The sequence below is a fragment of the Microtus oregoni genome, unplaced genomic scaffold (genome assembly GCF_018167655.1).
Source record: "Microtus oregoni isolate MIOR12 unplaced genomic scaffold, Mior012 000009F_ref0000495, whole genome shotgun sequence".
Taxonomy (NCBI): domain Eukaryota; kingdom Metazoa; phylum Chordata; class Mammalia; order Rodentia; family Cricetidae; genus Microtus; species Microtus oregoni.
In genome coordinates, this window is record NW_024543068.1 from 30,722,958 (window position 1) to 30,750,037 (window position 27,080).

Consider the following 27,080-nt stretch of genomic DNA (forward strand, 5'->3'; position numbering starts at 1 on the left):
GTGGTCACCCAGCTGCAGAGGAAAAGCAAGATGAGAACGCCTTACTGATAAAGGTACCAAGTCATGTGGCTTTCACAGATAAGAATTATAGGTTAATGTAAGATGTAAGAGTTAGTTAATAAGAAAGCCTGAGCTAATAGGCCAATCAGTTTATAATTAATGTAGACCTCTGTGTATTTATTTGGGACTGAACGACTGTGGGAGTGGGCAGGACAGAAACCTCTGCCAACAAATGGTGCTAATGTGGACAACTACATCCACATAAAACCTGAGAGAGCTTGCAAAGTAATTCTAGACACAAAAAGAACAGAGTTAAGCATGGCTTCTTGGTAAGAGCCTTTTCTCAGGTGAGCTCTGTTTTTTAGAGGCAAGTGCATCTCATCTAAGAGAGACTTCTTGACTTAGCTTTAGCTGTAAAAACCTCGCAGCTCTTTTAGGAGGCCCTACCACCAAACAGTTAAATGGTGTTTGTGAATAGCTGATAGCATGCTTCTTTTTTTTTTTATTGAGAAAAGGAAAAAAAACAAGTTTCCGCCTCGTCCCAGCCTCCCATTTCCCTCCCCCTCCTCCCACCCTTCTCCCCCTCCTCTCACCCTTCTCTCCCTCCCCCTACTCCTCTCCCCCTCCCTCTCCAGTCCAAAGAGCAGTCAGGGTTCCCTGCCCTGTGCAAAGTCCAAGGTTCTCCCCTCTCTGTCCATATCTAGGAAGGTGAACATCCAAACTGGCTAGGCTCCCACAAAGCCAGCACATTAAGTAGGATCAAGACCCCGTGCCATTGTCCTTGGCTTCTCATCAGCCCTCATTGTTCGCCATGTTCAGAGAGTCTGGTTTTATCCCATGCTTTTTCAGTCACAGTCCAGCTGGCCTTGGTGAGCTCCCAATAGCTCAGCCCCACTGTCTCAGTGGGTGGGTGCACCCCTTGTGGTCCCGACTTCTTTGCTCATGTTCTCCCTCCTTCTGCTCTTCATTGGGACCTTGGGAGCTCAGTCCAGTGCTCCAGTGTGGGTCTCTGTCTCTATCTCCATCCATCACCAGATGAAGGTTCTATGGTGATATGTAAGATATTCATCAGTATTGCTATTGGATAGGGTCATTTCAGGTTCCTTATCCTCAGCTGCCCAAGGAACTAACTAGGGACATCGTCTTGGGCTCCTGGGAGCCACTCTAGGTTCAAGTCTCTTGCCAACCCTAAGGTGGCTGCCTTAACTAAGAATTGTGCTTCCGTGCTCCCCTATCCAACCTTCCTTTATCCCAATCATCCTTTTTCCCCACATTTCCCCCATCCTCCCCTTCTTCCTTTTCTCTCCCCATCTCCCCTTACCCCCATCCCACCCTACCCCCAAGATCCCAATTTTCTCCCCGGCAATTTTGTCTACTTCCCATAGCCAAGAGGATAACTATATGTTTTTCCTTGGGTTCACCTTCTTACTTAGAAAACACTATACTGAGTGAGGTAACCCAGACCCAAAAAGATGAACATGGGATGTACTCACTCATAATTGGTTTCTAGCCATAAATAAGGGTCACGGAGTCTACAATTGGTGAACCTAAAGATAGCATGCTTCTTGATAGTGGCAGGGATCTTGAAACTCCATAGAGTTGTGGCAGTAAACATGGCTCCCACCAGTACCTCCGCCATGAAGCTAAACTCAGAAATCTAAGGAATGAGGTGGATAATATACTGTCAAAGCCATGCTTTAATTGTAGCCATATCGCTTAGCAAATTAGAGTCATGTGGTCATAAAAAGAGAGATATACAGTAAAAATAGATTCAAATGAAAAAACCTCTAAACAGTTTACAGTGTCTTTAAAAATAATTATATATAGGCTTGGGAGAGAAAAGAAGAAGACGAAAGTCCTTAAAAAAAGAAAAAAGAAAAAGAGTAGTTGGGTGTAGTAACACATTCCTTTAATCCCAGCACTCAGGAGACAGAGGCAGGTGGATCTCTGGGAGTTCAAGGACAGCCTAGTCTACAGAGAGTTCCAGGACAGCCAAAGATACACAGAGAAACCTAACTCAAAAAAAACAAAAATTAAAAATACAAATAAAAGACACAGTTTAAAATAAAGCCACATAAAGATGGAAAATACATAGTCTGGGTACTGTATTAACTTTGTTAACTGTGTTAACTTTGAATTGTTTGATGGCTGAGGAAGGAGCAAAAGCTGCTAAAAGACATTTGATTATAAATGCTGCTGGATTAATCTAACATATATTTTGAAAATGCCTTGACTTCAAAATTTGAGTCAAAAGATATGCTACTTTGGAGAAAAGGTTTTGCTTTTGTTTCCTCAGGAAATGAGAAGCTGTGGATTCATTCTGGTTTAAGAAAAATCAGGTTTGATTAAAAGAAGACCCCCTAAAAAAATCTTTGATAGGAGCTAATGGCCCAGATGATTCAACATTTCAGAGGACCTCTATTAGAGTGTCTTTTTTTTTTTTTTTTTTTTGGTTTTTCGAGACAGGGTTTCTCTGTGGTTTTGGAGCCTGTCCTGGAACTAGATCTGCCTGCCTCTGCCTCCCGAGTGCTGGGATTAAAGGCGTGCGCCACCACTGCCTGGCCTAGAGTGTCTTCTGAGTTCTACATTCAGAACAGCCTCAAGACTTCTGGCTGAGATGATCAAGCCTTACAAAATATTTCGTCAGGACTTGACCAAAATCCTAAATTTTCTTTAGGTCCCCATAAGATTATCAGCACCATCAATCAGCAGGAAGTAACCTGGAACACTATGCCCACACTCCCAAAAAATAGATTATGGATATTTTTCTTTGTTTAGAGTGTTGGTTACAAGTTGATATGGATAATAGTCAGGAAGACAACTAAACAAATGAGATTAAAGTTTTTGTTTTGGGGGAAAAAAACCAAAAGGGGGAAGTGCTGTGTGATCTTGTACCCTTAAAGATTTGTCACTTCTATTGGTTTAATAAAATGCTGATTGGCCAGTAGCCAGACAGAAAGTATAGGCGGGGCAACCAGAACAGGAGAATTCTGGGAAGAGGAAAGGCTTAGTCTGTAGTTGTCACCCACATGCAGAGCAAAATGAAAATGCCTCACTGATAAAGGTAACAAGCCATGTGGCTAACACAGACAAGAATTATGGGTTAATGTAAAATATAAGAGCTAGTTAATAAGAAAGCCTGAGCTGACAGGCCAACCAGTTTATAATTAATGTAGACCTCTGTGTGTTTATTTGGAACTGAATGGCTGTGGGACTTGGAGGGACAGAAATCTGCCAACACTGGCAGTTCAGTGTTGCTGGTCTTCCTTTACAAACAGCCCAACAGGCTTTTCATTTCCCTGTTTCTAATATTCAAATTCCATATTGCCATGACTCATTCCCCCAGGTTCCCAGATATTGGCTTCCTAGTTCAGTAGAATTTCTCAGCTACACCCTTTTAAATTGCTGTCCTCTCCTTTTCGCCCATGAAAATTCTTACCCAGTTTTTTTGTAACAACAGTCCAGCAAAGAATTTTTACCTCCTGGCTTCACTTTCTCTTACACGCTATCATAGATATCAACTATGTAGTGGTGGGACTTCCGTTTGCTTTACTGATGGGTCCTCAGCATCTCCAGCAGTGCTTAACATAGTAGAGCAAGTATGCATTTCTTGACTGACACTGACCTGGAGATGCCGCCTCAAAATTTTAGGCTTTTGGATCATTTTTTCTTTTGTAAATTAAAATATTTATGTATTTATTTTGCTTTTTGTTAAATAGGTTATCCCTCTTATCTCATAAGAAAATTTATGTTTGGATTCCCCCAAAATTGGAAGGAACACATTGATAATTTTCTAGAACAATTAAGGTAAAGTGTCCTTAACGTTTTTTAAAATCAGCTTTATCAAGGTATAAGTTATGTTCCCTAAAATGTACTCACTTTAGATACAGAAAATAATGGTCCTTTTCACATGTATGTGCTTCTGTAACCAATGTAAACTGGTTCTAGTTTGTTGGGGTTTTGTGTTTATTCCTAGTTTTGAAGTTTTTTTTAATGATCTTAGGTGTTTTAGAAATCATAATGCTTTATTAGAATTTCTGACATGTTGAGTAAGTTCAGAAAGAAAATAAAATCCTAGCCATATTTCAAGAATTCTTCAATCACCTGCCCTTGGATGGCACGTAGTTGTCAAATATTAGTTTGAAGTTCTTGATTAATTTTTCTCCATTAATTTTCAGTAGTTTTTGAGTGTCACATGCTGTTAGCAGACATTGAGAGAAAACAATTTATTAATTGTTCTTTGGGAGCCAGTAGGAGATACAGAGTTTTAAATTTTACCCAAGTCCAAGTAACTTATAGTAGGAATTGAGATTGGTTTTTCCTGAAAGTGCCAGATGTTATTTTTCTTTCTTTTTTTAATTTTTTTTAATACTTATTAAATATACAATATTCTGTCTGCATGTATGCCTGCAGGCCAGAAGAGGGCACCAGACCTCATTATAGATGGTTGTGAGCCACCATGTGATTGCTGGGAATTGAACTCAGGACCTTTGGAAGAGCAGGCAATGCTTTCAACCTCTGAGCCATCTCTCCAGCCCCCCAGATGGTATTTTTCCACACATGTTACTTTTCTCAACCACTCAACTCTGTATTTTTAACAGAGAAGCAACTATAGGTAGTATAAATTGAATGAGCATGACTGTGTTTCAGTGAACATTATTTACAAAAATAGGCAACTGCCCAACAGTGTTTAATTCTGGCCTCACACTTGCTAGGTAAGTGTTCTACCACTGGTAGCTCTTTGTCCTGTGGTTTTCTTAGATAAAATCTGCTTAAATAATTGTCTTGTTTCTTGAGTGCACGTTTGTTTTGAGAAGGTCTCCTGTAACGGGCTAGCTTCAATATGTAGCTCAGACTGTCCTTGAACTCCTTGATTATCCTATATTAGAAAAAAAAAAATAACGCAATTGTTTTAGGGCTGGAGAAAAGGACAGGAATAAGACCAGACAGAAAACTGCAAGAGTTCATGAAAAACAAAAATCAATGAAAAATGATGCAGAAGATACACAAACAGATGTCCTCCTAAAAGCCAGCAGCACTTATGACCTTACTGATGATACCTTGGGTATGTTTGAATTTTTCTTTGTTGTGACAGTGGTAGAGTCTTACATGAGCTTAACACTGCTTGTATATAATATAGACTGGTGCTCTTTGAGTAAATATTACCTTGAAATTCCTGCTTTCTCGCTACTCTACAGACTGCTGCTCATTATCATTATTCCTTTTATTTCATGGTATAAACCTTTAATCACAATGCCAAAACCCCAATAAGTATACCAATAAAGGATTATATTGAAGCTACCAGCAATCATGTAGTAGAGATAAACATCTGTATTTGTGTTCATGGGGGAACTGGCATAAATTCTTGACTGGCAGGTGCTCTAAAGGTGGTTGACAGAACTGTTCTAGATCCACTCTTTTCTAACACTATACTCTACACCTCACACCACCCCACTCTCACAAATAATGTATGAAGATTAACTTACAGTCTTCTCAATTATATACATGATAAAAGTTACTGAAATCTGTTGTGTACATTTCTTGAAATTTTACCTTAACTCTGTAGCTAAGGGCTTTATATAATCTTAAAACTTGTGAGAACTGTAAATTGTTTTTGCTAAAGGTATGTATTACCTACCATATTAGATGTAAATAATACATCTCACTCTAATGTTGGTATGTCATTTGAACTTTCTTTGTCCTTGAAATTTTTTGTATCATTTTTAGTTCACAAAAGGCAATATTTAAATATGTAAATGATTTCAAAAATTTCACTTACTAAAGCTTTAGATCTTTCTTAACCCTTCCTTTTTACAAAAGTCATCCATTCTTAAGATTGGTAGGTTGGTTATTGACTTTATTAGAATTTAGGAGTTGTGGGACTATTACTTGCATTTGCCAGCCCTCCCCACTTTTAACTCCTAAATGAAAAATAACCTAGAATAACTTTTTTAGGAAAGAGAGCTGAATTGTAAATATGATTGTTGCAAATGTTTTAGACATGTGGCAAGTGGAATGGAATACAGATTTTAAACACCAAAGTTTGGTAAACTATTTAAAGTGCTGTCTGTGCACTTATAAAAAACACATATATACACAATTAAAAATTAAATGGGGAAAAAAACTTAAATGTGCCTAACATTAAACAACTAAGGTGATGTAGATGACTCAGTCCATGGTAATTTAAGATGACATGATTATTTTATTTACCTAATATAATTTTTCATATTTAGTGCTATAACCATTATATCATAGTGTTGTACTTTAAAAAACTCTTTATAACACTTACATAAGCATCTTATGAAGGACTTGCTGTAGTATCAGCCTCCTATACTATGTAGTAATCTCAAGGGTTAGAGCCATCCATTGTGTATCTTTACAGTTTCTAAAGGGATAACAAAATACCTTTTGGCCAGATGTTCTGGCATATACTTGTAACCCCAGCACTTCGGTGAATAAATCAGGAATATCTGGAATTCAAGGTCAGTCTGATATATAATACAAAATTTAGTTGTAAAAGCAATAGTAGCAGTTAAAACAAAAGTTCTTATTGTAATTAATTAATTTTTGAATTAGTGTTTGTGTGTCAGTGTGGGTGCCCATGAGCCATGGACACTCCTGTGGAGGAAAAAATAAAACTTCTTCACAAAATTTTGCCAAAAATAATATGATTTAATTATGCATTGAAGTATATAAATTAACTGAAACATAATTTCGTACACATAAGAAAAACAATCACTAGCTTTCTATTTAGTTGATGTGCAGTTTGAATGTATAGGATGTATAAACTCACAAAATTAACTATACTATTCTGTTTTTAGATATAATAAGCGATTCAAAGCAGGTATAAGCAATATGCTTGTTCATTTTTAATATTTTCTAAGGAAAATAAAAGTGATTTGAATTAAGCCATACCCTGTAGAGAGTTTTCTGTCCTACAAAAATGTTATATAATCAAATTACAGTGAATATACCTGACATTTCATTACACAGATTTTTCTTCCCACAGTTAGCTTTTTAATGTGGAAAAGCAACTTAGCTTCTTGTCCTTCTTCCACTTTTCTTTCTCTCCCTTCCCCTCCCTTTTTCTCACTCTATTTTCTTCTCTTCCCCCCTTTTCCCTGCCTTCTTTCCCTGAGACAGCCTCTTATGTTGCCAACACTCCATCTTAATCTCCAGGGTGATGGGAGTACAGGCACAGAACACCATAATCTGCTGGAAAAATACCGAATCTCCATCTAATCCTCCATCTTTGAATTTACAGAAATGAAGAAAAATAAGCACAATGGGTCCCCAGGAGCTACAGAAATAAACATTGGATATAATAATTGTCGGAATAAGCCACAGTTAAGGCTCCTCCATAACCAAGTAAGTGATAGTATTCAAATGGTGGTATATATGATGCTGATGTTTAGGAACATAATGTGGTACCTGAGAAGTTTAAGAGCTGCATCAAAAGATACAATTTTCTTTTTGATGAGTATCATTTATATTGACCAGTCCTAACTCAGGAACTGCAAAAGTCGAAACTACTATTTGAGAGCTTAAGAATTTGGAAGAACTGTTTCAGGAAAATAGACTTCGATAGATATCTTTAAGTCAGTGTTTAAGAGAAGGTTAGAAAAGAAGAAGCTTACATTGAGCTGTACAAATTACTTTTTGATGGAACTGCTATTGAAGTTAAACAACTGTTGGTGACAGAGACAACGTCTAATAAATGAGAAAGAACAAAGGAACATAGGATGGGACACACTTCCATTGGTAGAATATTTGTGGTATATGAGAGATACACTTTTAGTTTGATCCCAGTACTCCTAATTTTTTTAAGTATTTAGCTTGCAAAAATGTCCATAGGATAAAATTTCAGTGACGTATTTATGCATCTTAAATGTCTGGATACTATATAATTATATAATTTTCTGTTATAACTGCCTGCAGTCAACCATACTTAACATCTATAGAAAGCAGGAAAAATTTGTATAAGTCTTTCTCCTTAGAAGGCTTCTTCTGCATTTTGGAAAAAATCTCTGTTAATTTTAACTTTAATTCCCATAGTGTTTTATTTTATTTTAAAATGTACATTTATTTATTTATTTGGTGGGGCGGGGCACACGTGTGCTCCCTCAAGCAGGCGTGCGTCAGAAGACCGCTTGCACAAGGCAGTTTTCTTCTTCCATCATGAGCTTTGCGGATCAGCCTTCTCACGTGCTGAGCCTTCTCTTCAGCTCTTAGAGATTTTTATTGGTTTTCTACTTATCATTTGAAAAGTACATGCAATAATAACAAAAGTAAAGGCTTAAATAAGACATATAAAAAGGTACTTTAAAAAGTACAAAATGGTCTTAGTGGTTGTGAGTGCTTCCTGTATTGCATTGGACCATAGTTCACTTCCCTGAACCTGGATCAGTTAGGTTTTTTTACCTCTAGCTCCAGGGGTCTGATGCTCTCTTCTGGCCTTCTTTGGGCACTCTTATACACATGGCATATACTCAGACACATACACATAAATTAAAAAGTAAATATTTTTCAAAAAGTAAAACTGTAAATAATAAGATTTTTGACGGATCCTGTTACCCTGTGTCCTACTTCTAAAGTTGCAGCTCCAACAGGACATCCTGAATGTTCTATTCATGAAATTAGTAGAATAGCAAGTAACTAAATCATCATCATCACCCCCCCCCAACCCCACCCCATCCTCCACCGCAAGACAGGGTTTCTCTGTGTAGCCTTGGCTGTCCTGGAGCTCACTCTGCAGACCAGGCTGGCCCCAAACTCATAGAAATTTGCCTGCCTCTGCCTCCCAAGTGCTAGGATTAAAGGTGTACACCACCTCCACCTGGAATACCTAGAATTTTTTAATGCGTGATGCTTTTCTGGACATGCCCAAGATCATTTCTATAGATTGCAGTCTTTAAAAGTACATTGTTTATTTTGAAGGAATTATCTGGAAAAACGAATTGCAGAAAACTTCCTTCAAAAAACGAGAATTCTGAAGGAATGAATAAAAAGAAAATTCGAAGTCAGAAGCAAGGTAATCTCTTTGGTGGTTGTGCAATGACTAGGATAGTAACTTTAAAATAATTTTAACATAGTAAATTATCTTTTTAAGTTTCTTGATATAAAATGGTAAATATATTGGTGGTTTAAAGTAGTTACTTGTGCATAAAATGATCATTTAATGAAATAACATATTACTTTAAATATATTATTTATAGGTTTGCCTTTAATATGATTTCTAAGTAACTTTAATTTATATAGTTATATATTGCTTTAAATGTACTCATTAATGTTTCCTTTATGAAATTAATGCCATAATTAAGGTTTGATAAGTGTTGATTCTCAGTAATTATAGGCTAAATTTAAAGTTCCCTTTCTCTAAATACTAACAAGTTCAAGATTTCATGTTATAATAAATCCTTGGTCCTAGTAGTATTTTTTTTTACTATAACTGAAAAGTAAAAATGAAGAACAACTATCAAAATTCATAAAAGTGGGGAAGAAGAATATAGTACTGTCTAGGCTACTAGATTCAAACAAGTACCTGAAAGAGGCTGAATGTTTTTGAGATTATTAAATAAAATGAAATGATAAAAATAGTCTCACTAGAAATATTTTGTTCAAAATGAGAATATTCAGGTGAGCTGGGCAGTGGTGGTAGTGCACTTTAATCCCAGAACACAGAAGGCAGAGGCAGGTATATCTCTGTGTGTTCCAGGGCAGCCAAGCCTATAGAGAGAAACTGTCTTGAGAAACAAAAACAATAAAAAGAAAGAAAGAAAAAGAAAAAATTCTACCTGAATTTTTTTATTTGATTTATGTAAGAAATTGGAAGACACTTTGTAAATCTATGACATTCATGAAAAATCTTGTGGAGGGGGCTGGAGAGATGGCTCAGTGGTTAAGAGCATTGCCTGCTCTTCCAAAGGTCCTGAGTTCAATTCCCAGCAACCACATGGTGGCTCACAACCATCTGGAATGAGGTCTGGTTCCCTCTTCTGGCCTGCAGACATACAGAATATTGTATGCATAATAAATAAATATTTAAAAAAAAGAAAAATCTTGTGGAAACATTTTTGGTTTCTTTTCGTGAGGATAGTGGTACTAACCAAATAAATTATCCACAAATTATAATTTTGAAGTTTTCCCACCATTATTAACTGTTAACTATTTATTTTGTTGTTTACCTTTTATGGCATGATATATGTACATAGTCTAGTTAGTCTAGTATTTTGTTATGATGGTATGGTGATGTACAATTCTTTTTTGTTGTTTTGTTTTTGAGACAGGGTTTCTCTGTGTATCCCTTGCTGTCCAAGAACTAACTCTGTCGACCAGGCTGGCCTTGAACTCCTCTGGGATCTCTGGGATTAAAGGCTGGGATTAAAGGCGTGTTCCACTACCACCCAACTGTGATTTTTTTTTTTTTTTTTTTGGTTTTTCGAGACAGGGTTTCTCTGTAGCTTTGGTGCCGGTCTCAGAACTAGCTCTTGTAGACCAGGCTGGCCTCGAACTCACAGAGATCCGCCTGCCTCTGCCTCCCGAGTGCTGGGATTAAAGGCGTGCACCACCACCGCCCGGCTTTTTCGTTTTTTTTTTTTTTGTTTTGTTTTGTTTTGTTTTTTTCCAACTGTGATTCTTAATAAATGTCTTAGTTACTGTTCTATTGCTGCGAAAAAACACCATGACCAAGTCTAGAAAGAAGCATATAATTGGGGGGCTTGCTTATATTTTCAGAGAGTTAGTCCATGGCTATTATGGCAGGGAGCATGGCATTAGGTAGGCATGGTGCTGGAACAGTAGTTGAGAATTCACATCTGACTCCCAGGCATGAGACAGACAGCTCCCTGGTCATGGCATGGGATTTTGAAACCGCAAACCCTGTTCCTCAATAATGCATCTCCTCCAATACAGCTAAACCTAATAATCCCTTGAAACAGTCCCACTAACTAGAGGACCAAACATTCAAACATGTAGCCTGTGGTGGCCATTCTGGGTCAAACCACCACAACAAGCATAATTTAATAAAGTTAGAAATTTCAGGTAGATTTGCTTCTAGTTTCTCAATTTTTAGATTGCTGGTCTCATTTGCTTTCTTCCCCTATCAGATGATAAAGATACTAAGTTCTGCAGTTTTTGTTATTTCCCATGATAATTCTTGGAGATGGGGAGAGATTTGTAAAAAGGTCCTGCTTTGGCTCCATTGGAGATGAAAGTAGAGCTGCCGGTATGCAGAGAGTCCCATGTTTTCCTGATTGCATCCTTAACTAATCTTATATGCCTGCTTAGGTTTGGTTTAGGTTAGTGACCCTAATAGATTCCTTATGTCTTCTATTTTACATTCCGAGAATAGATTGTTTTTTTGTTGTTTTTGGTTTTGGTTTTGTTTGTTTGTTTTTGTTTTTGGAGACAGGGTTTTCTCTTTGTTTCTCTGGTTTTTGGAGCTTGTTCTGGATCTAGCTCTTGTAGACCACACTGGCCTCGAACTCACAGAGCTCTTCCTTCCTCTGCTGGGATTAAAAGTGTGTACCACCACCTCCCGGCTGAGAATTGATTACTAAAACATTTATTTAGTATCTACTAATATTTGAGAGTCTATTATAATATCAGTAAAAAAAGGTTTATGAAAATTAAGTTTTGACATTATTTTCTTTATCTAAAAGATGACTGGTCTGCAATTTAAACAGGACACCAAAGCGGCATTGTAAAAAGTATTCTGAAAATTTAAAGGATGGAGAGCTTTCAGTTCACAGTGGGTTAAAGAATAGGCTCTCTCAAGCAGTAGTTGTTCTTATAGTAAGTAAAGGAAATTTTTCAGGGAGAGTAAACATCGAAAGTTTAGGCCCAAGCAGATTTGAGAAATATGTTCTAATACCCATAAAGAATGGTTCTAATTTGAGGTCAGTGAAAGACTGAAACTATATTGGAGGCTTTGTGGAAAAACTTACGTGTATGCCAGTAAACTGGGAAGCCCTTGACAGGATTGTATAACTATATGCTTACATATAGTAACACTGATCTAAATAGATCAGTGCTTTGTGTAACCTGGGGTGGGGGTGGGGTTGTTTTATTTCTATACTTAAGAGATTTTGGTTTTGTCCAATGAAATAAAGAGAGAAGTGAAGTGTCAAATGTACTGATTGGTACCCCGAACTCACTGGAGCAGCCTACCTCTGACAAAGAAAGAGAACACCTGCCTCTGAATCAGAAGGAAGTTTATGTTTTAGTAACACCACTTAGAACTATAAAGAGGGTAGAGACAAGATGTAAAGAGTTCAATCTCTCTATCAAAGGAGTAACAGAGATTTTCAAACCAAATCATCAAGAAGAAAGTGAGTCAGATATGCATGTAAGTTCTACCCATAAGTCCTCAGAGATCTTTGAACACAGTGTGGGTTATGAAAGTAGCCCCAAGGAAGATTTCAGTGAATGTGATCTACTCACCGTCAGAGAGAGCATTCAGAAACCTTGTCCTCAAAATAAGCAAATGGTCACCAAGGATTTTAAGTATATCAAGTTGCCCTCAAAGTTGGAGAAAACTGAAAATCGAATAGCCGTATCATCGTCCAATCAGTCCTCATCTCTTATGTCAAGTGAAGAGAATGAAACAGAGATTAGAAGGAAAGCCAGAACAAGAAACTGCAAAGAAAGGCTAATGGACCAGAGAAAAAGCACATGCACTATCACAAAAGATATCCTGCTGGTTTCACAATCTGAAGGTGAGAATGGTTCTCATATCACATCACAGAAATCTAGATCTGCTAAGGAAATTTTTCCCAAATCTGGTGTTAGCAGGAAGTTCCCAGTTGAAGTTAAGGGATCTGATACAACAAACAGACAACTGTTAGGCCGTTCTCCACCTGCTTTCATTGATAATGAAGAATGGAATGAGCAAGAATTACAGAAGCTTCATTGGTAAGTACTTTGGTCTCTGGGATATCTGCAGACTGGTTACAGAACAGCAGGAAAGGCCTGACTTAATGACTCCTCATCAGTCTTAGTGATGTTAGTGATCTATTCAGGAGAAATGAGCAATTATTCTGTCTGTTACTGCTGATAAAGCACATTCTTTAAGAATTGAATTTGAGGGCTGGAGAGATGACTCAGGTTAAGACCACTGGCTGTTCTTCCAGAGGTCGTGAGTTTAATTCCCAGCAACCACATGGTGGCTTACAACCATCTGTGATACGATCTGGTGTCCTCTTCCGGCCTGCAGTTACAGGCTTTTCCACAGGACCTGGGTTTGATAGCCAACACCCTGTAGAGATTCACACAGCCTTCTGTAACTGCAGGGAATCTGCTTTTCTGGCCTCTATGCAGCCAAAACACTCATACTCTTAAAAAATTTTATTAAAATAAAAGAATTGAGTTTGACTACAGAGTCTAAGAGTTTCAATAGTGTGTTAGTATGGAAACTAAATCATAATTGTGTTATGAAGCCTAAATGGGAAGAGTAAAGAGATAGGACAACATATGTGGACATATCAAGAAAATCAGAAATTTCCATTGCATTTGATAATAGAGCTTCACATTTTTATATTCTGCTTTATATCAAAAGCAGACCATGTTAGTAGTTTTACCTTTTCTAGCTGTATCTCATTATTTCCTTATAATATAGTTTCTTAGCCTTTACTTTATATTTTAAAACAGTTAAGGAATTTTAAATTTTTCTTTAACTCCCCCACCCCCCACCCCGCCATGTTGAGGATCAGAGTCAGTGCCTTCCTTATGTTAGGCAAACATTCTAGCACTCAGCTAAATCTGCACTCCTCAAGATAGTCACATCTCTGGACTGCTGGACTGTAAAGACTTGATTTTCTTTTCCTTTTTTTTTTAATTGAAAGAAAAAAAAAAGAAATTCCCGCCTCCTCCCAGCCTCCCATTTTCCTCCCCCTCCTCCCACTCTTCTCCTCCTCCCCCCACTCCTCTCCCCCTCCCTCTCTAGTCCAAAGAGCAGTCAGGGTTCCCTGCCCTGTGCAAAGTCCTAGGTCCTCCCCCCTCTGTCCAGGTCTACGAATGTGAACATCCATACTGGCTAGGCTCCCACAAAGCCAGAACATGAAGTAGGATCAAAACCCCGTGCCATTGTCTTTGGCTTCTCATCAGCCCTCATTGTCCTTCATGTTCAAAGAGTCCAGTTTTATCCCATGCTTTTTCAGTCACAGTCCAGCTGGCCTTGGTGAGCTCCCAATAGATCAGCCCCACTGTCTCAGTGGGTGGGTGCACCCCTCGTGGTCCTGACTTCCTTGCTCATGTTCTCCCTCCTTCTGCTCTCCATTGTGACCTTGGGAGCTCAGTCCGATGCTCCAGTGTGGGTCTCTGTCTCTATCTCCATCCATCGCCAGATGAAGGTTCTATGGTGATATGCAAGATATTCATCAGTATGGCTATAGGATAGGGTCATTTCAGGTTCCCTACCAGAAAATGGAAGGATCTCCCTTGCTCTTGGATTGGGAGGATCAACATAGTAAAAATGGCAATTCTACCAAAGGCAATTTATAGATTCAATGCAATCCCCATCAAGGTCCCATCAAAATTCTTTACAGATCTTGAGAGGACAATAATCAACTTTATATGGAAAAACAAAAAACCCAGGATAGCCAAAATAATCCTATACAATAAAGGAACTTCTGGAGGCATTACCATCCCTGACTTCAAACTCTATTACAGAGCTACAGTAAAGACTTGATTTTCAATAAGGCAGATTTTTGTGTGTTATGTTTTTGAGCTCTATAGTTAAAACCTAGACAGAATGCTTGGTAGCATTTGTCAATTTAGGAAAGTAAACAGTGGTGGCTCAATGGGAAAAGTCTGGAATGTCACATATCCCCAAAACTGGGGTGAATGTCCATTTTGACCCCTTTTGTATCCCCACCTAAGCTAGACTTAAGGTTAGAAGCAATGGGCCCTCAGGCAAATTAAGTTTGCCCATTCTAAGTCTCAGTTCTCTTGCTTTTCTCCTTTCTCTGTAGTCCAGTCCCCTTGTGATCCCACACCGAAACCTATTCTAGTCCTCCCCAATGATTGATGATCATTTGGAAAATGCAAATTACTCCCAGTCTGACTTCGTTAATTGAATTCTTCAAGTGATTCTTAATATTCAGCCTATTGCTTTGTAATTTTTCTATTGTGTTTATAGCCAAGAAGGCAGATATTTAGCATATGTAGTAATCATTGTAACAAGTTTATGAGAATATGTGTTTATGAAACTATATATGGAGGTGGAAATAGTAGGGTAGGCATTAAACAGTTATTTGCAAATGAACTTTATAGGTGAATTGGACCCACCTTGTATTTATATCTTGTTAGTATTACTTTCCTTTTGATTCTTTTATCTCATTTTCTCTAGTGATGGAATTACAGGTGTGTTCCAGCTTCATTTTTATTGGTAGTAGTATTAAAACATCATTTGTATGTATTAATGTATCATTTCTATATATGCACATATCATGCATTGATTGTGTATGGCCTTGTCCGTTCACCCCTATACCATAAAACTATATAAGAACTAGGAGTTCATCTGGCAGATTTAGAACTAGTAATACGGGGTAAACGATTTATAAAAGTTAATTAATACCAGAATTCCCTCAAAGATCAAGTCATTGAATAGTTGAGCTTCAGGGAAAAAAATGTTAAAAGATTGGAAAATCTTTTATATTTAGTAGAAAGTTTGAAAGCATTTTACTAGCCATGTACAGTTATGTCTTTTTCATATAGTATTTATATTATAATAAGAAAGTTATGGAATATAGAGAGATTGGTATCTTTTTTTATGAACAGTTATCCAGAATGATTTTGGTTTCAAAATACTTATCCAGCTGTGTAAATATCACTGACTCAGTTTGCTCTCAGAAGGCCTTATTTTTTTATTGACTTGAATGTTTTGTTCTTAACTGGTTTTGATCTCCCATAGTGCTTTTACATCTCTTCCAAAGCACAAGCCTGGTTTTTGGTCAGATGTAGCCATGGCAGTAGGCTCTCGAACAGCTGATGAATGCCAAAGGAAATACATAGAAGATTCCCAAGGCAAACGATCCCAAAAACAAGTTTCTAAGAAAAAGCAAGCCAGTTTCAAGGTCAAAAATGGTAACTTATCATTGTTTTCTGAGTGCTTAGTGTATACTTTTAAATGCTTATGAATTATATTTTATATTTATTCATGAATCTTGTATCAGTTGTTTCCTTCAAATTAAAAATCTAGAACTGAAGATATTTTAAGCCTTAACCAATGTAGCTAATTCTACCAATAATAGTTTTAATAGGGCTGGAGAGATGGCTCAGTGGTTAAGAGCATTGCCTGTTCTTCCAGAGGTCCTGAGTTCAATTCCCAGCAACCACATGGTGGCTCACAACCATCTGTAATGAGATCTGGCGCCCTCTTCTGGTCTGTAGGCATACAGACAGAACATTGTATACTAAATAAATAAATATTTAAAAAAAAAATAATAGTTTTAATAGGCTTTTCCTCAGAATTTGTTCTAATAAATTTGAAGTTGGATAAATATTTTAATATCTGAGGACATAATTTGAGTGTTTGCATACAGTCCTTTATTTAAAAAAAAACTAGTAAATTTTGTTTTTTTAATCTGAGACTCAATTGTATATATCAGACAAGTCCCATAGTAAACTTTAGAGAGTACCTAATGTCCATACATAATAGCAATTAATAAAGTCTATCTCACAGAGTAACTTTATCGTATGTGGGTTGGCTGGTTGGTTTGTTTGGTTTTTGAGGCAGGATTTTCCTGTGTAGCATTGGCTGTCCTGGAACTCACTCCATAGAGGAGGCTGGCCTCGAACCACCTGTTTCTGCCTCCCTAGTGCTAAAATTAAAGGTGTGAACCACCACTAACTGGCTATCACCACTGCCCTGGCTATCCTGTAACACACTATGTAGACCACTTTAGCTCATACATCCTACTCACTAGGAGTATTACAGGAACTAATAACATTTATCTCAATGTGGGAAGAATTATTTGTGATGCCTCCATTACCAGACTCAGCCTATATATGACCAAGAACTTTTTTATCTGCCTGTGCCCAGCAATAAGTCTGAAGAAGTCAAGAGCCTGAGACATAATTAAAAGCACCACAGAGCACCTTATAGCATTTATTTATTTGTTTTAGGGGCAGAGGTCTCAGTTTGTTGCCCAGACTGAACTCAAGAGAGCCTTCCAAGTAGCTGGGACTACAGACCCTCTGTCAAGGTCCCATGCTTCTAAAGCCCCCAAGTTTTGTTTTTGTTTTTGTTTTTGGTCTGAGCCGTGCCTAGTGAGCTTTGTTAGGAGTTTGGCTTCAGGACTAAAAGTTTTAGATGGGAGGCTGCCTCCTTCCTTTGGTCTTTTTTTTTTTTAATTTAAATTTTCACTGTTTATTTATGTGTGCATGTCTATGCTTGTTGGTGTGTGTGTGCCAAGGCATGAGAATGCAGGGCAGAGGACAGCTTTAGGGAGTTGGTTCTCTTCCACCATGCAGGTCCCAGCGATTGAACTCAGGTGGTTAGGCTTGGAGAAAGGTCCCTTTACCTGCTGAGTCATCTTGCTAGCCCACCCTTGGTCTGTAAGAATTAAGTCATTCTTAAAACAGTTTTTTAAAAAGTGAGAGTGGTCCTGGAGAGATGACTCAGAGGTTAAAAGCATTTGTTCCATTTGCAGAAGACCAAGGTTTGGTTCTCAGCAACTCACATGGTGGCTCATACCATCCATAATGCCAGTTTCAGAGACTCCAGTGCTCTCCTCTGACCTTCACATGCTTCATGTATGCATGCAATGCACATGTGTACATGTAGGCAAAACACACATACACATACAATAAATCTTTAAAAATTTATTTGTTCTGTGCGAAACAAAATGAGAGGGTTTTAAGTTTTATAAAGCGGGTAAAATTACCAGATCGTTATCAAAATGTTTTATTAACTCTTAGGTGAGAAAGAAAATGCTGTTGAGAAAAATACTATTAAGATAACTGCCAGAGCGGGAACTCTAAAAAGGAAACGACAAATCAGGGATTATCTGGAACAGTTGCCACAAGACAACCACGATGACTTTTTCACTGCAACACCCATGCAGAAACAAAGAATAATGGTAAGAGTGCTGAATGCATGGAATCCGTATTCCTAGATTGATCTTGATATTTTTCATTTTTATGCATTGTTAGTGTTTATCACTAATATTTAAGTCAAGGATCTGCATTCTACATCCAAGAACATACATGCATATATATAGGAAGAGATCTGCTGATCTATGCTGTCTTGTCAGTTTCTGGGGTCTGCTCTTGGGTGTTATTCAGTTATATCAATATAACTGAATACAAAATGAGGAGATGGGCCAAGGGCAGTACAAGATAGATGACATCCAAAGCAATGGGGTAGACAGCTGCACTGTCAAAACTTAGAGTTACGAGTTGAACATTTGTAGACCAATTGGATTTCATACCGCTCTAGGGGGTACAGGCCTCCGTTCTCCATCCCCGGGTCCTCACAGATGTCACTATACTAGAACAGGGGCTCATCCTCACTAACCAACCAGCCCCAGCAGTGCTACTCGCTCAGTACTCAAACAGTGTCTGCACTACAGGAGACAGATGGTGCAGCTGTGGGAGTTTAAAAGATTCCCATATAACAAATGAATTGTTGTGTTTATGGGATCTGTATAATATAATTAGCCCACTTCATTCTCATGAAGAATCTATAGGCTAGATGGGATGAGTGGTACAAAAGTGATTTTATATGTAGAAAAACATACATGAATAAATTAAGCAGAATGGCAGGTCTAGAGCCAACATATGGGGCTAGGGATGTCACTCACTGGTTATACGTGTCAGGCCCAGTGTTTTATCATCACAAAACCTGCATTTGCAAAAGTAGTAGGATTTATATACACCCTCAGTGAACCAGCTGAAAAAAAGGAAAAAGCATTTCCATTTACAATATTCAAGAAAAAAGTCACTGAAAGAAATTTAATCAAGAGGGTGAAGTCTCCACAATGAAAGTGATTTTAGAAAAAAAAATCTGACAAAAAACATTGAGGACACTAATAAGTGGAAAGATGTTTGTACAGTGGAAGACTTGATATTGTTAAAATATCCATACTGTTCAAATGACATTCTTCATTGAACTAGGAAAAAAAGATCACAAAGTTCATAGAGAAACAAAAGATCCAGAATATCCAAGAGAATCCCAACTCCAAACAACCAAAGAGACATAGATGGCAGTTAACTAATTTCCTTTTCTATACCATAATTCTACTTTCTTTATGCCCACCCTCCATTTTTGAGACATGCTCCTGCTGTATACTGCCAGGCTTGCCTTGAATTCACATCCTCTACTTCAATCTCCTGGATGATTATAGCCATGACTGTTCACTTTATGATTTTACTGTAAATGTAAATAAAACCTTAAGCATTGAATTGGTTATTGGAAATACTATATACACAAAAGCATAAAAATTTGCCAGTAAGTGCCAAAACAGTAGTGAATGAATTTAAATTTTGTTCTAGTAACATCTAAATTCAGCAACGTATGAGCCAAATTTAACTTTTAACTTTACATGGGTCCAGGGATTATACTCAGGTTACTTGGCTTCTAGAGGACCTTTCCTGGCTGGGCCATCTTGTTAACTCTTTTACCTTTTTTTTTTTTCTTTTTACCTGTTTTTATGAACAAAGTTTTATTGGAATACAACTATACTCATTTGCTTTCATATCACAGCTTTCGTACTTAAATAAGAAGCTCAAGTATTTTGGAAAGACTAGATAGATATAAAGCCTAAAAGCTTGAAAGGTGCTTAGAAAATACTTGACTATCTCTGTTCACCTTGGCCTTTGGAAATAGGTGTACTTGTATTTTTCACAAGAGAAAATTGTTTTTGTAGTGAATATTCTGTGCTTTACTATTTTTAATTTTAAAACTTGAAAAAAAAATTATAGAGAAAAACAACTTAATCCACAATTATTTTGTGATGAGAAAATTTTGAGTGAGCATGGTGAAAATATTTGTTTCCTAGCTGCCAAGTTTTCAATACAGTCAAGATGATGATTTTCAGCTCGATGTTGACAGGAATCCAGCATCTCCATCATCAGTTACTTTGTCACTGACAGATACTCCACAGTGTCAGCATGTCAGTCCTGGTATGCTCGCCTCTATAAAAAGGTAAATGTGAATGTGATGTTGTTTTTTCTGATTTATTTAAGAACATTGAAATGTTATGTGACATGATAAACATAGATGCATCAAGGGGAAGAGTTATCATTTTTAAAAAAATTGAAGAATAGATATTTCAAAAAGTTAAGTTTCAGCAAGTCAAGGATTATACTCTTATAATATTAGGACTAGTGAGAAAAAACTAGTGAGTCGTGTTATGCACGCAGGTTAACAGTCTTTGTAATTTGCTAATCCAGAAATCACTATGTTTTACTTGCTACCAATCACTGCAAACAATATAAAAACAGAGAAAAGAATATTCTGGGTCTGGAGAAATGGCTCAGTGTCAAAGAGCACTTAGTGTTGTTACATAGGACCTGGATTAGGTCCTAGCACCCAGGTTTTGCAGTTCTCAACTAATTTATTAACTGCAGCTTCAGGAGTTCTGACTACTTCTGGTCTCCATGAGCAGTACATGCATGTGTATAACCTCCCCACTTCCTGTTACATGAGGAGGGAGCCCTTTGTTTGTCCCAGCTGCCTGGCTAACTTACACCCGAAATAATCACACAGAAACTGTATTCATTAAAACACTGCTTTGCCCATTAGCTCAAGTTTCTTATTGGCTAATTCTTACATCTTAATTTAACCCATTTCTACTAATCTGTGTATGGCCACGTGACTGGCTTATTGGCAAGATTCTAACCAGCGTCCGGCTCAGGCAGAAAATCCATGGTGTCTCTCACTCTACCTTTCTTCCCAGCATTCAGTTCTGTCTTCTCTACCTACCTAAGTTCTGCCCTATCAGGCCCAAAGCAGTTTCTTTATTCATTAACCAAAGCAACAGATGAACAGAAGAACTTCTACACCACCTCCACATGCACAAATAATTAATACTATAAAATACAAAAATTTCATTTCTCTAATTACTAAGCATGACTGCCATTAACAATAAATCAGTAACCTTTTTATGGCATGCTAGTAAAAAATACACATCAGTATTATCTGTGCAGCTGCATTTGTTGGCAACTGTTAATATTACTATGAACTTTGACCTAGGAGTCCAACTTTAGTGTTGCAGGGTTCAAGGTGGCTAGAAATTAGTTTGCTGATCATGGTGCATGCCTTTAATCCCAGCTCTTCTAAAGTGAAAAACTTAATCTATGTTGTAAAAAACAGTCTTGGAGAGTAGACCTATAGGGTGCTAATCTGGGTAGACCTATCATTCACTAAGCAGTATATCAGCAGCTGATGGGTTTATTCATTTGCACAGCAACATTTATGATTAAAATATATATTTATAATTATAGATTATAAATCTTTATATGTCATATCTTTGAAACTGATCTAAAATAGTTAATAAGGAAAAAATAATAGACCATACAGATAAGATCTTCAAGACAAGGGAGAGGATGCAAATAGCCGTCTGTTTGACTTTAGCTTCTGTGTATACAATACAGGTCAATCTTTGCTAAACTAAACTCTTCATAGTGAGTATAGGGAGCACAAGAAACACTATTATCTAGAAAGACATAACTTGGTAAGTTGGATTGGAAGCTTGATATAATTGGAAGATGTAAATTGATAGTTTTTGTACATCATAGCCTGAAATTGATCAACTGTAATATCTGATTTAGATTAATGGAAGTGAACAGGAAAAATACCAAAGGCAGAAAGACAAGAGTTTTAGAAATAAACCTATATGGATGCTTAGTTACTGTTCTGTTGTAAAGAGACTTTGTGACTACAACTCTTATAGAAGAAAGCATTTAGCTGGGGCTTGCTTATGGTTCCAGAGATTTATTCCATTATCATCATGGTGGGAGCAAGCAGACAGACATAGTGCATAGAAGTAACTGTGTGTTCTACGGGCAGCAAAAAGAGTACACTGGACCTGGCTTAGGCTTTTGAAACCTCAAAGCCCATATCCAGTGATCTACTTCCTCCACCAAGGCCACACCTCCTAATCCTTATCATGTAGTACCTCTCCCTGATGACTAAACATTCAAATATATGAGCCTAGGCTAGGGGGCCATTCTCATTCAAACCACCACAATGGGATAGCAACGAATAAGCAAAACAATTTCCTAGAATATTCTTTTGAGAAAAGTTAAGTAAATTTTAGATTTTTATTAATTGCTATTCAACATATGGATAAAATTATGATAATGCTGACTTAACATCTTGATATTATTTTGTATTCATACAGTGAAGATTATGATAAATATGTTTTCCATATGCAAAAAAATGCTAAAAAGTCTGGCAAGTGTGGTCTTGTGTGGGGCAACATTAGGAAAAAAATAGTAAGTATGTTTATTATTTATCCGACACTTTTATGTAGAACAGTTATAATACTTGATAAGTTGTGGTAGTTATAAATTGTATAACAGTCTCTACCCTCTAGGAACTTACAACCTAATATGATTCTAATATGAGCTATTAGTGAAATAAATACATAAGCCTGTAGAATTATATAGATGCCAGCTCTTAACTGAATCAATTTAACCAAGGTGAGAATAGCTAAGAATTCTTGTTTGGAAACTAATAGCAGTTCAGTAAGGACATTTTAAGCAATATACAAAAATGCTCTTATCTATTCAACAGCTGTTAGTCTAGACTAATTGATTTATGGCCTTTATAGCATTTCATCTAATTTCTTACAACTTTGAAATAGGTTGAGAATCTTTTAGATTTAGTGACTCCAGTTTTGTTTTAACATTCCAGTATTTAAAATCCAAACACAGACAAACTTTACTTGAAGATCTCCTTCATAATGGATTATACTCTGGACAAAAGCAACATCTTTTTCATTAGTGCTGGAAGCATGACTCAGTAGTAGAGCATCTGTCTGGTATGCCCATAGGCAGTAGGTTCAATCTGCAGTACTATTTAGAAAATAAACACCTTAGCTGGCACAGACCTACAGTCCCAGCATCTGGGAGGTGGAGGCTAGAGGACCAGGAGTCTGTAGTCTCAAAAAACAAGTTTTTAAAAAACTTTTATAAAAAAAAAAAACTTTTATTTATTTTGATATTGTAATGTAACTATTTCACTTTCTTCTTTCTTTCCTCAAAACCTACTATATACCCCTTTTCAAATTCAGGGCTTTTTTTTCTCTTACCTCTTTGTATTGCCTTTAAATTTTTTACTTTCAAATTTTTAAATGTTTAAGTTCTGAATGTTTGAATAAAACATAATCAAATATTTAGATTCCAGAAAAGGTAATTCACCTAAGATTATTTTCAAAATAGTAATTTTGGAGAATTACTTTCATAGATGAACTGTGAGATGACCTTTTTAGGAACATAATTCCTCGGGCTAGATATGGCCACTTCTTTCTCTCTTTAAAACTTTTACACTTTAGCCTTGCTTGAGTAACATTCTCCTTAGACTGGAGTTTTAGAATGATATCTGCCTTCATGGGCTTAGCCACAAGAAATAGCAAGTACTTCATCAGAGACCTTGGTTTAAAATTAATCTAAAAAGAAATCGAAATCTGTTTCATACATGTAGGCAGACTGCTTCTTAGTAAACTTGAGTTTTCCATCTCCACATTCCTGAATGAGAATGAAACTTTGGTTCTTGCAAACAACTTGAAATTAAGATTGTTAGGAAGTCTTGAAATAGTCTTTGTGTGTGTGTGCGTGTGTGTGTGTTCATAAAGTTCTAAGTGTTTCCTTAGTTGAAATGTTGATAGAAGTCACTTGAGGATCTGGTTTAGTCAAGATTCTGATGCAGTACACTTGAGAAATTTACGTTTCTAATGTTCCCCGGGTCATGTCCATTCTTTTGATCCATGGTCAACCATGGATCAACACAGCAAATTAATACACTTGATTGTTTTCTCTACTAAATGAAGAGAGGTTAGTTTTGATATATCATTGGGTCCTTCTATTAGAAACACATTTTTATTTCTCTATCTTTTTTAGTTTTTTTGTTGTTGTTTTGAGGTAGTGCTGTGGCTCTGTGTAGCCTTGGCTGTCCAGAAATTCCCATTGTAGACCAGGGTGACCTCACACTCACAACTCAAGAGATCTGTCTGCCTCTGCAAACAAAGTATTGGGATTAAAGGCACGCACCACCATGCCTATTTGGTTTTCCTTCCTTTCTTTCTTTCTTTCTTTCTTTCTTCTCTCTCTCCCTCCTTCCCTCCCTCTCTCTTTTTTTTTTCTTTTTTTTTTTGTTGTTGTTATTGTTGTTTCGAGACAGGGTTTCTCCTGTAACAGCCTTGGCTGTCTTAGAATTTGCTCTTGGCTGACCTCAAACTCACAGAAATCCTCCTGCTTCTGGTTCCCAAGTGCTGGGATTAAAGGCGTGCACCACCACCACCGCCCAGCTGCTTGGTTTTCTTAATGTTTTAGAAGTAAGCAATGCCAATGGCTTGTTCCTGAGTGGTTATGAAAAATAAATTATGTCTTAATGTCATCTCACAAGAATAGTAATAAAGTATTCTAAACCAAGATAAGTACTGAGTACATTTGTCAACTTTTATAGTATTTTGCCTTCTGTAGCATTAGTTTATAATATTTATTTATATATATATATATATACATACATATAACACTTAAGTTATGAATTTTGCTCTGAATAAACTCAAGAATTTGGTTCCTTTAGTAACTAAAAGTGATGTAACAGGCCTGTGTTTAAAGTACTCTGGTAATAAAAACATTCTTGATTTCATCTAGGAGGTATCACAGGAGATTCAGATTTGCTACTAACACACATTCTTTTATAGGTTGAAAATGATTTCTCACCTACAACATCAATACGAAAAGCCCTGTTTAACAAAGGTATTGCATTTCTTTATTTGTAGCTTAGTTCCATTACAATACAATCTCTATTTGATGGTGTAAGATTAACTGGTTCTCAAGTAGACAGACTTTAGTTTGTTGGTTTTAGTTTTGCTAAAATTACTGGAAATGTATTAATCCTTTGCATTAAATTTGTCTTTACAGATTTAGGTGAAAACACTGCTATCACAAAGTATTTCAATGATGCTATAGAATCAGACGAAGAAGAGAAAGATTATTATTTTTCAAATTCTGACTGATAGTAAATACGACTTGCAGGATTTTTGCCCTCAAACAGAGCATACTTATATACTCATTTGATGAATGGGCATTTTCTTTGTAATAAGGGAATGCGGATTTGTTTCCAAAAGATATCTTATGTCCGTATGCAAGGTTAACATCCTATAGAGCATTCCTCAGTGCTGCAATAAAATACAAGTAAAAGTACTTTGTTTTTGAATGTATTTGTAAGTTTTATTTGTAATATTAATATACATAAAGCTTAAGTTTCTTGACTATCCAAGTCTATTTACTTTAGTAATCATGTATCAAAAAAGTGTCTTAATTAATTTTAAAACCCTGAAGTTAGGAGAGGTAAGGGGCTGGAGTTAAGGAGTTTGCATTGATGGATGCTGGAATGAAATCTTGCCACCTGGTATCACAGACTGTTTAAATTATGTTACTTAAATTGCTTTATGTTTTTTTTATGTTTTACATGTTTTTATCTTCTGATAGTTTTAAGTTTGTTTGTGAACTTGCTCTTTGTTATTTTATAACTAGAGGACAGGTGCTATTGTATTTTACAACTGTGTTGTATATAGTTGATAAGGTGGTACTATGCCATAATAACCAGGTTTTCCCTTTCTGACAGCCCCTTTAGAAAGTAACATTTATTTTGCTGTTGTTTTAACATAAGTTATTTGTCATCTGGTTATATTACGTATTCATTTACCCTTTACATCCAATTCGACTGTTCAAATAAAATTTTAGATTTGTGTAGTGTATGTTTCTGGATTTTTTTTTCCTTTTTAAGCTATTTAACCAGAAAAATAATGCATTTTGTTGTTGTACGTGTTACAGCTCTGAGGAGGAAGTTTTTCCCAATGCAAACGTTAAAGCTTGGATAAAGATATCCAAGAAGCCCGAGCCAAGGAATACTGCACAGTCACAGCACACAACAAACCTCCCCTAAGGGTTAGTGGGAGGGAGACACTTAGGAGGGTGGCTGCCTCTGCTTGGGCAAGCTGCAGAGAACTAAGAAGTAATGGTTTATATAGGATTTCTTCAGGGTCAATTAGTGGGATTTCAAGTTGTGTTTGTTGTTTTGTGGCTTTTGTTTTGTTTTTTTCCCAAGACAAGGTTTCCCTGTGTAGCTTTGGAGCCTGTCCTGGAACTCACTCTTTATAGTAGGCTGGCCTCGAATTCACAGAGATCCACTTGCTTTTGCCACCTGAGTGCTGTGATGTAGACCCAGTATTTCTATATGGTGTGGCACCCAGGCTCTCAGACCATAGTTCTTACCTGAAGTACTTACCCTTCCAGACAGGCTGTCTTTACCCTAACAAAAGATCAGGATGTTTTGCTCCTTTCTTTGTAATTTGGAGGATGCCTGAATAGAGATGCTAATTCAAGCCTTCGTGACTGAGCTAGCATGCAGACCAGGAAGACATGACAGAGGAGACATAGGTAAATGTGGAGGTGACTAAAAGCCATTCACCTGGTTACCTAGGAAACAGAATGCCAATGTATTTCCCCCTCAGTTTATGTTTTGGTATAAAGGCTGTTTGGAGAATAAATGCAGAGGAATTTTCAGGATGTGAAATCAGGATTTCATGAAGGATCACGAAGAATCTCCCTCCCGATAAAGCCATGTGAGTTGTGTCTTTATTCCTGGACTCCACGCAGGTGCGGAGAGAGATAATTTATGGTCCGGGCCAGTACCGGATCGGACCACGACACTGTGATTAAAGGCATGTGCCACTAGGTCTTTACTCTGTTGGCTGGAGCTTGGTTGTCTCATCTAGAGGGGCTGGGTCCAGCCTTATAGCCGTTAAAAGTGTTCTTTGGGCAGACATGGAGGTCCTTGGGACGGGCCTGGACACTCTTGAGCTTAGAGGGCTTTAAAGTTACTGCTCCCTCTTAAGTTTCCTAAA

The 27,080-nt window shown here is 37.1% G+C and overlaps 1 protein-coding gene across 2 annotated transcripts in view; it reads left to right on the forward strand.

Moving 5' to 3' along the window:
• The window catches only part of Mis18bp1 (MIS18 binding protein 1), a 39,423-nt gene extending 13,492 nt beyond the window's left edge, over positions 1–25,931 (forward strand). For both annotated transcript variants that reach the window (XM_041658812.1, XM_041658813.1), the window contains exons 6-16: positions 3,720–3,807; positions 4,917–5,065; positions 7,265–7,368; positions 8,938–9,031; positions 12,111–12,912; positions 15,911–16,083; positions 17,920–18,080; positions 20,001–20,146; positions 22,347–22,440; positions 24,873–24,927; positions 25,093–25,931. In XM_041658812.1, coding sequence (XP_041514746.1) covers positions 3,720–3,807; positions 4,917–5,065; positions 7,265–7,368; positions 8,938–9,031; positions 12,111–12,912; positions 15,911–16,083; positions 17,920–18,080; positions 20,001–20,146; positions 22,347–22,440; positions 24,873–24,927; positions 25,093–25,187 — 1,961 coding nt within the window. In that variant the 3' untranslated portion in view covers positions 25,188–25,931. The remainder of the gene's footprint in view (positions 1–3,719; positions 3,808–4,916; positions 5,066–7,264; positions 7,369–8,937; positions 9,032–12,110; positions 12,913–15,910; positions 16,084–17,919; positions 18,081–20,000; positions 20,147–22,346; positions 22,441–24,872; positions 24,928–25,092) is intronic.
• Positions 25,932–27,080: the final 1,149 nt, after the last annotated feature.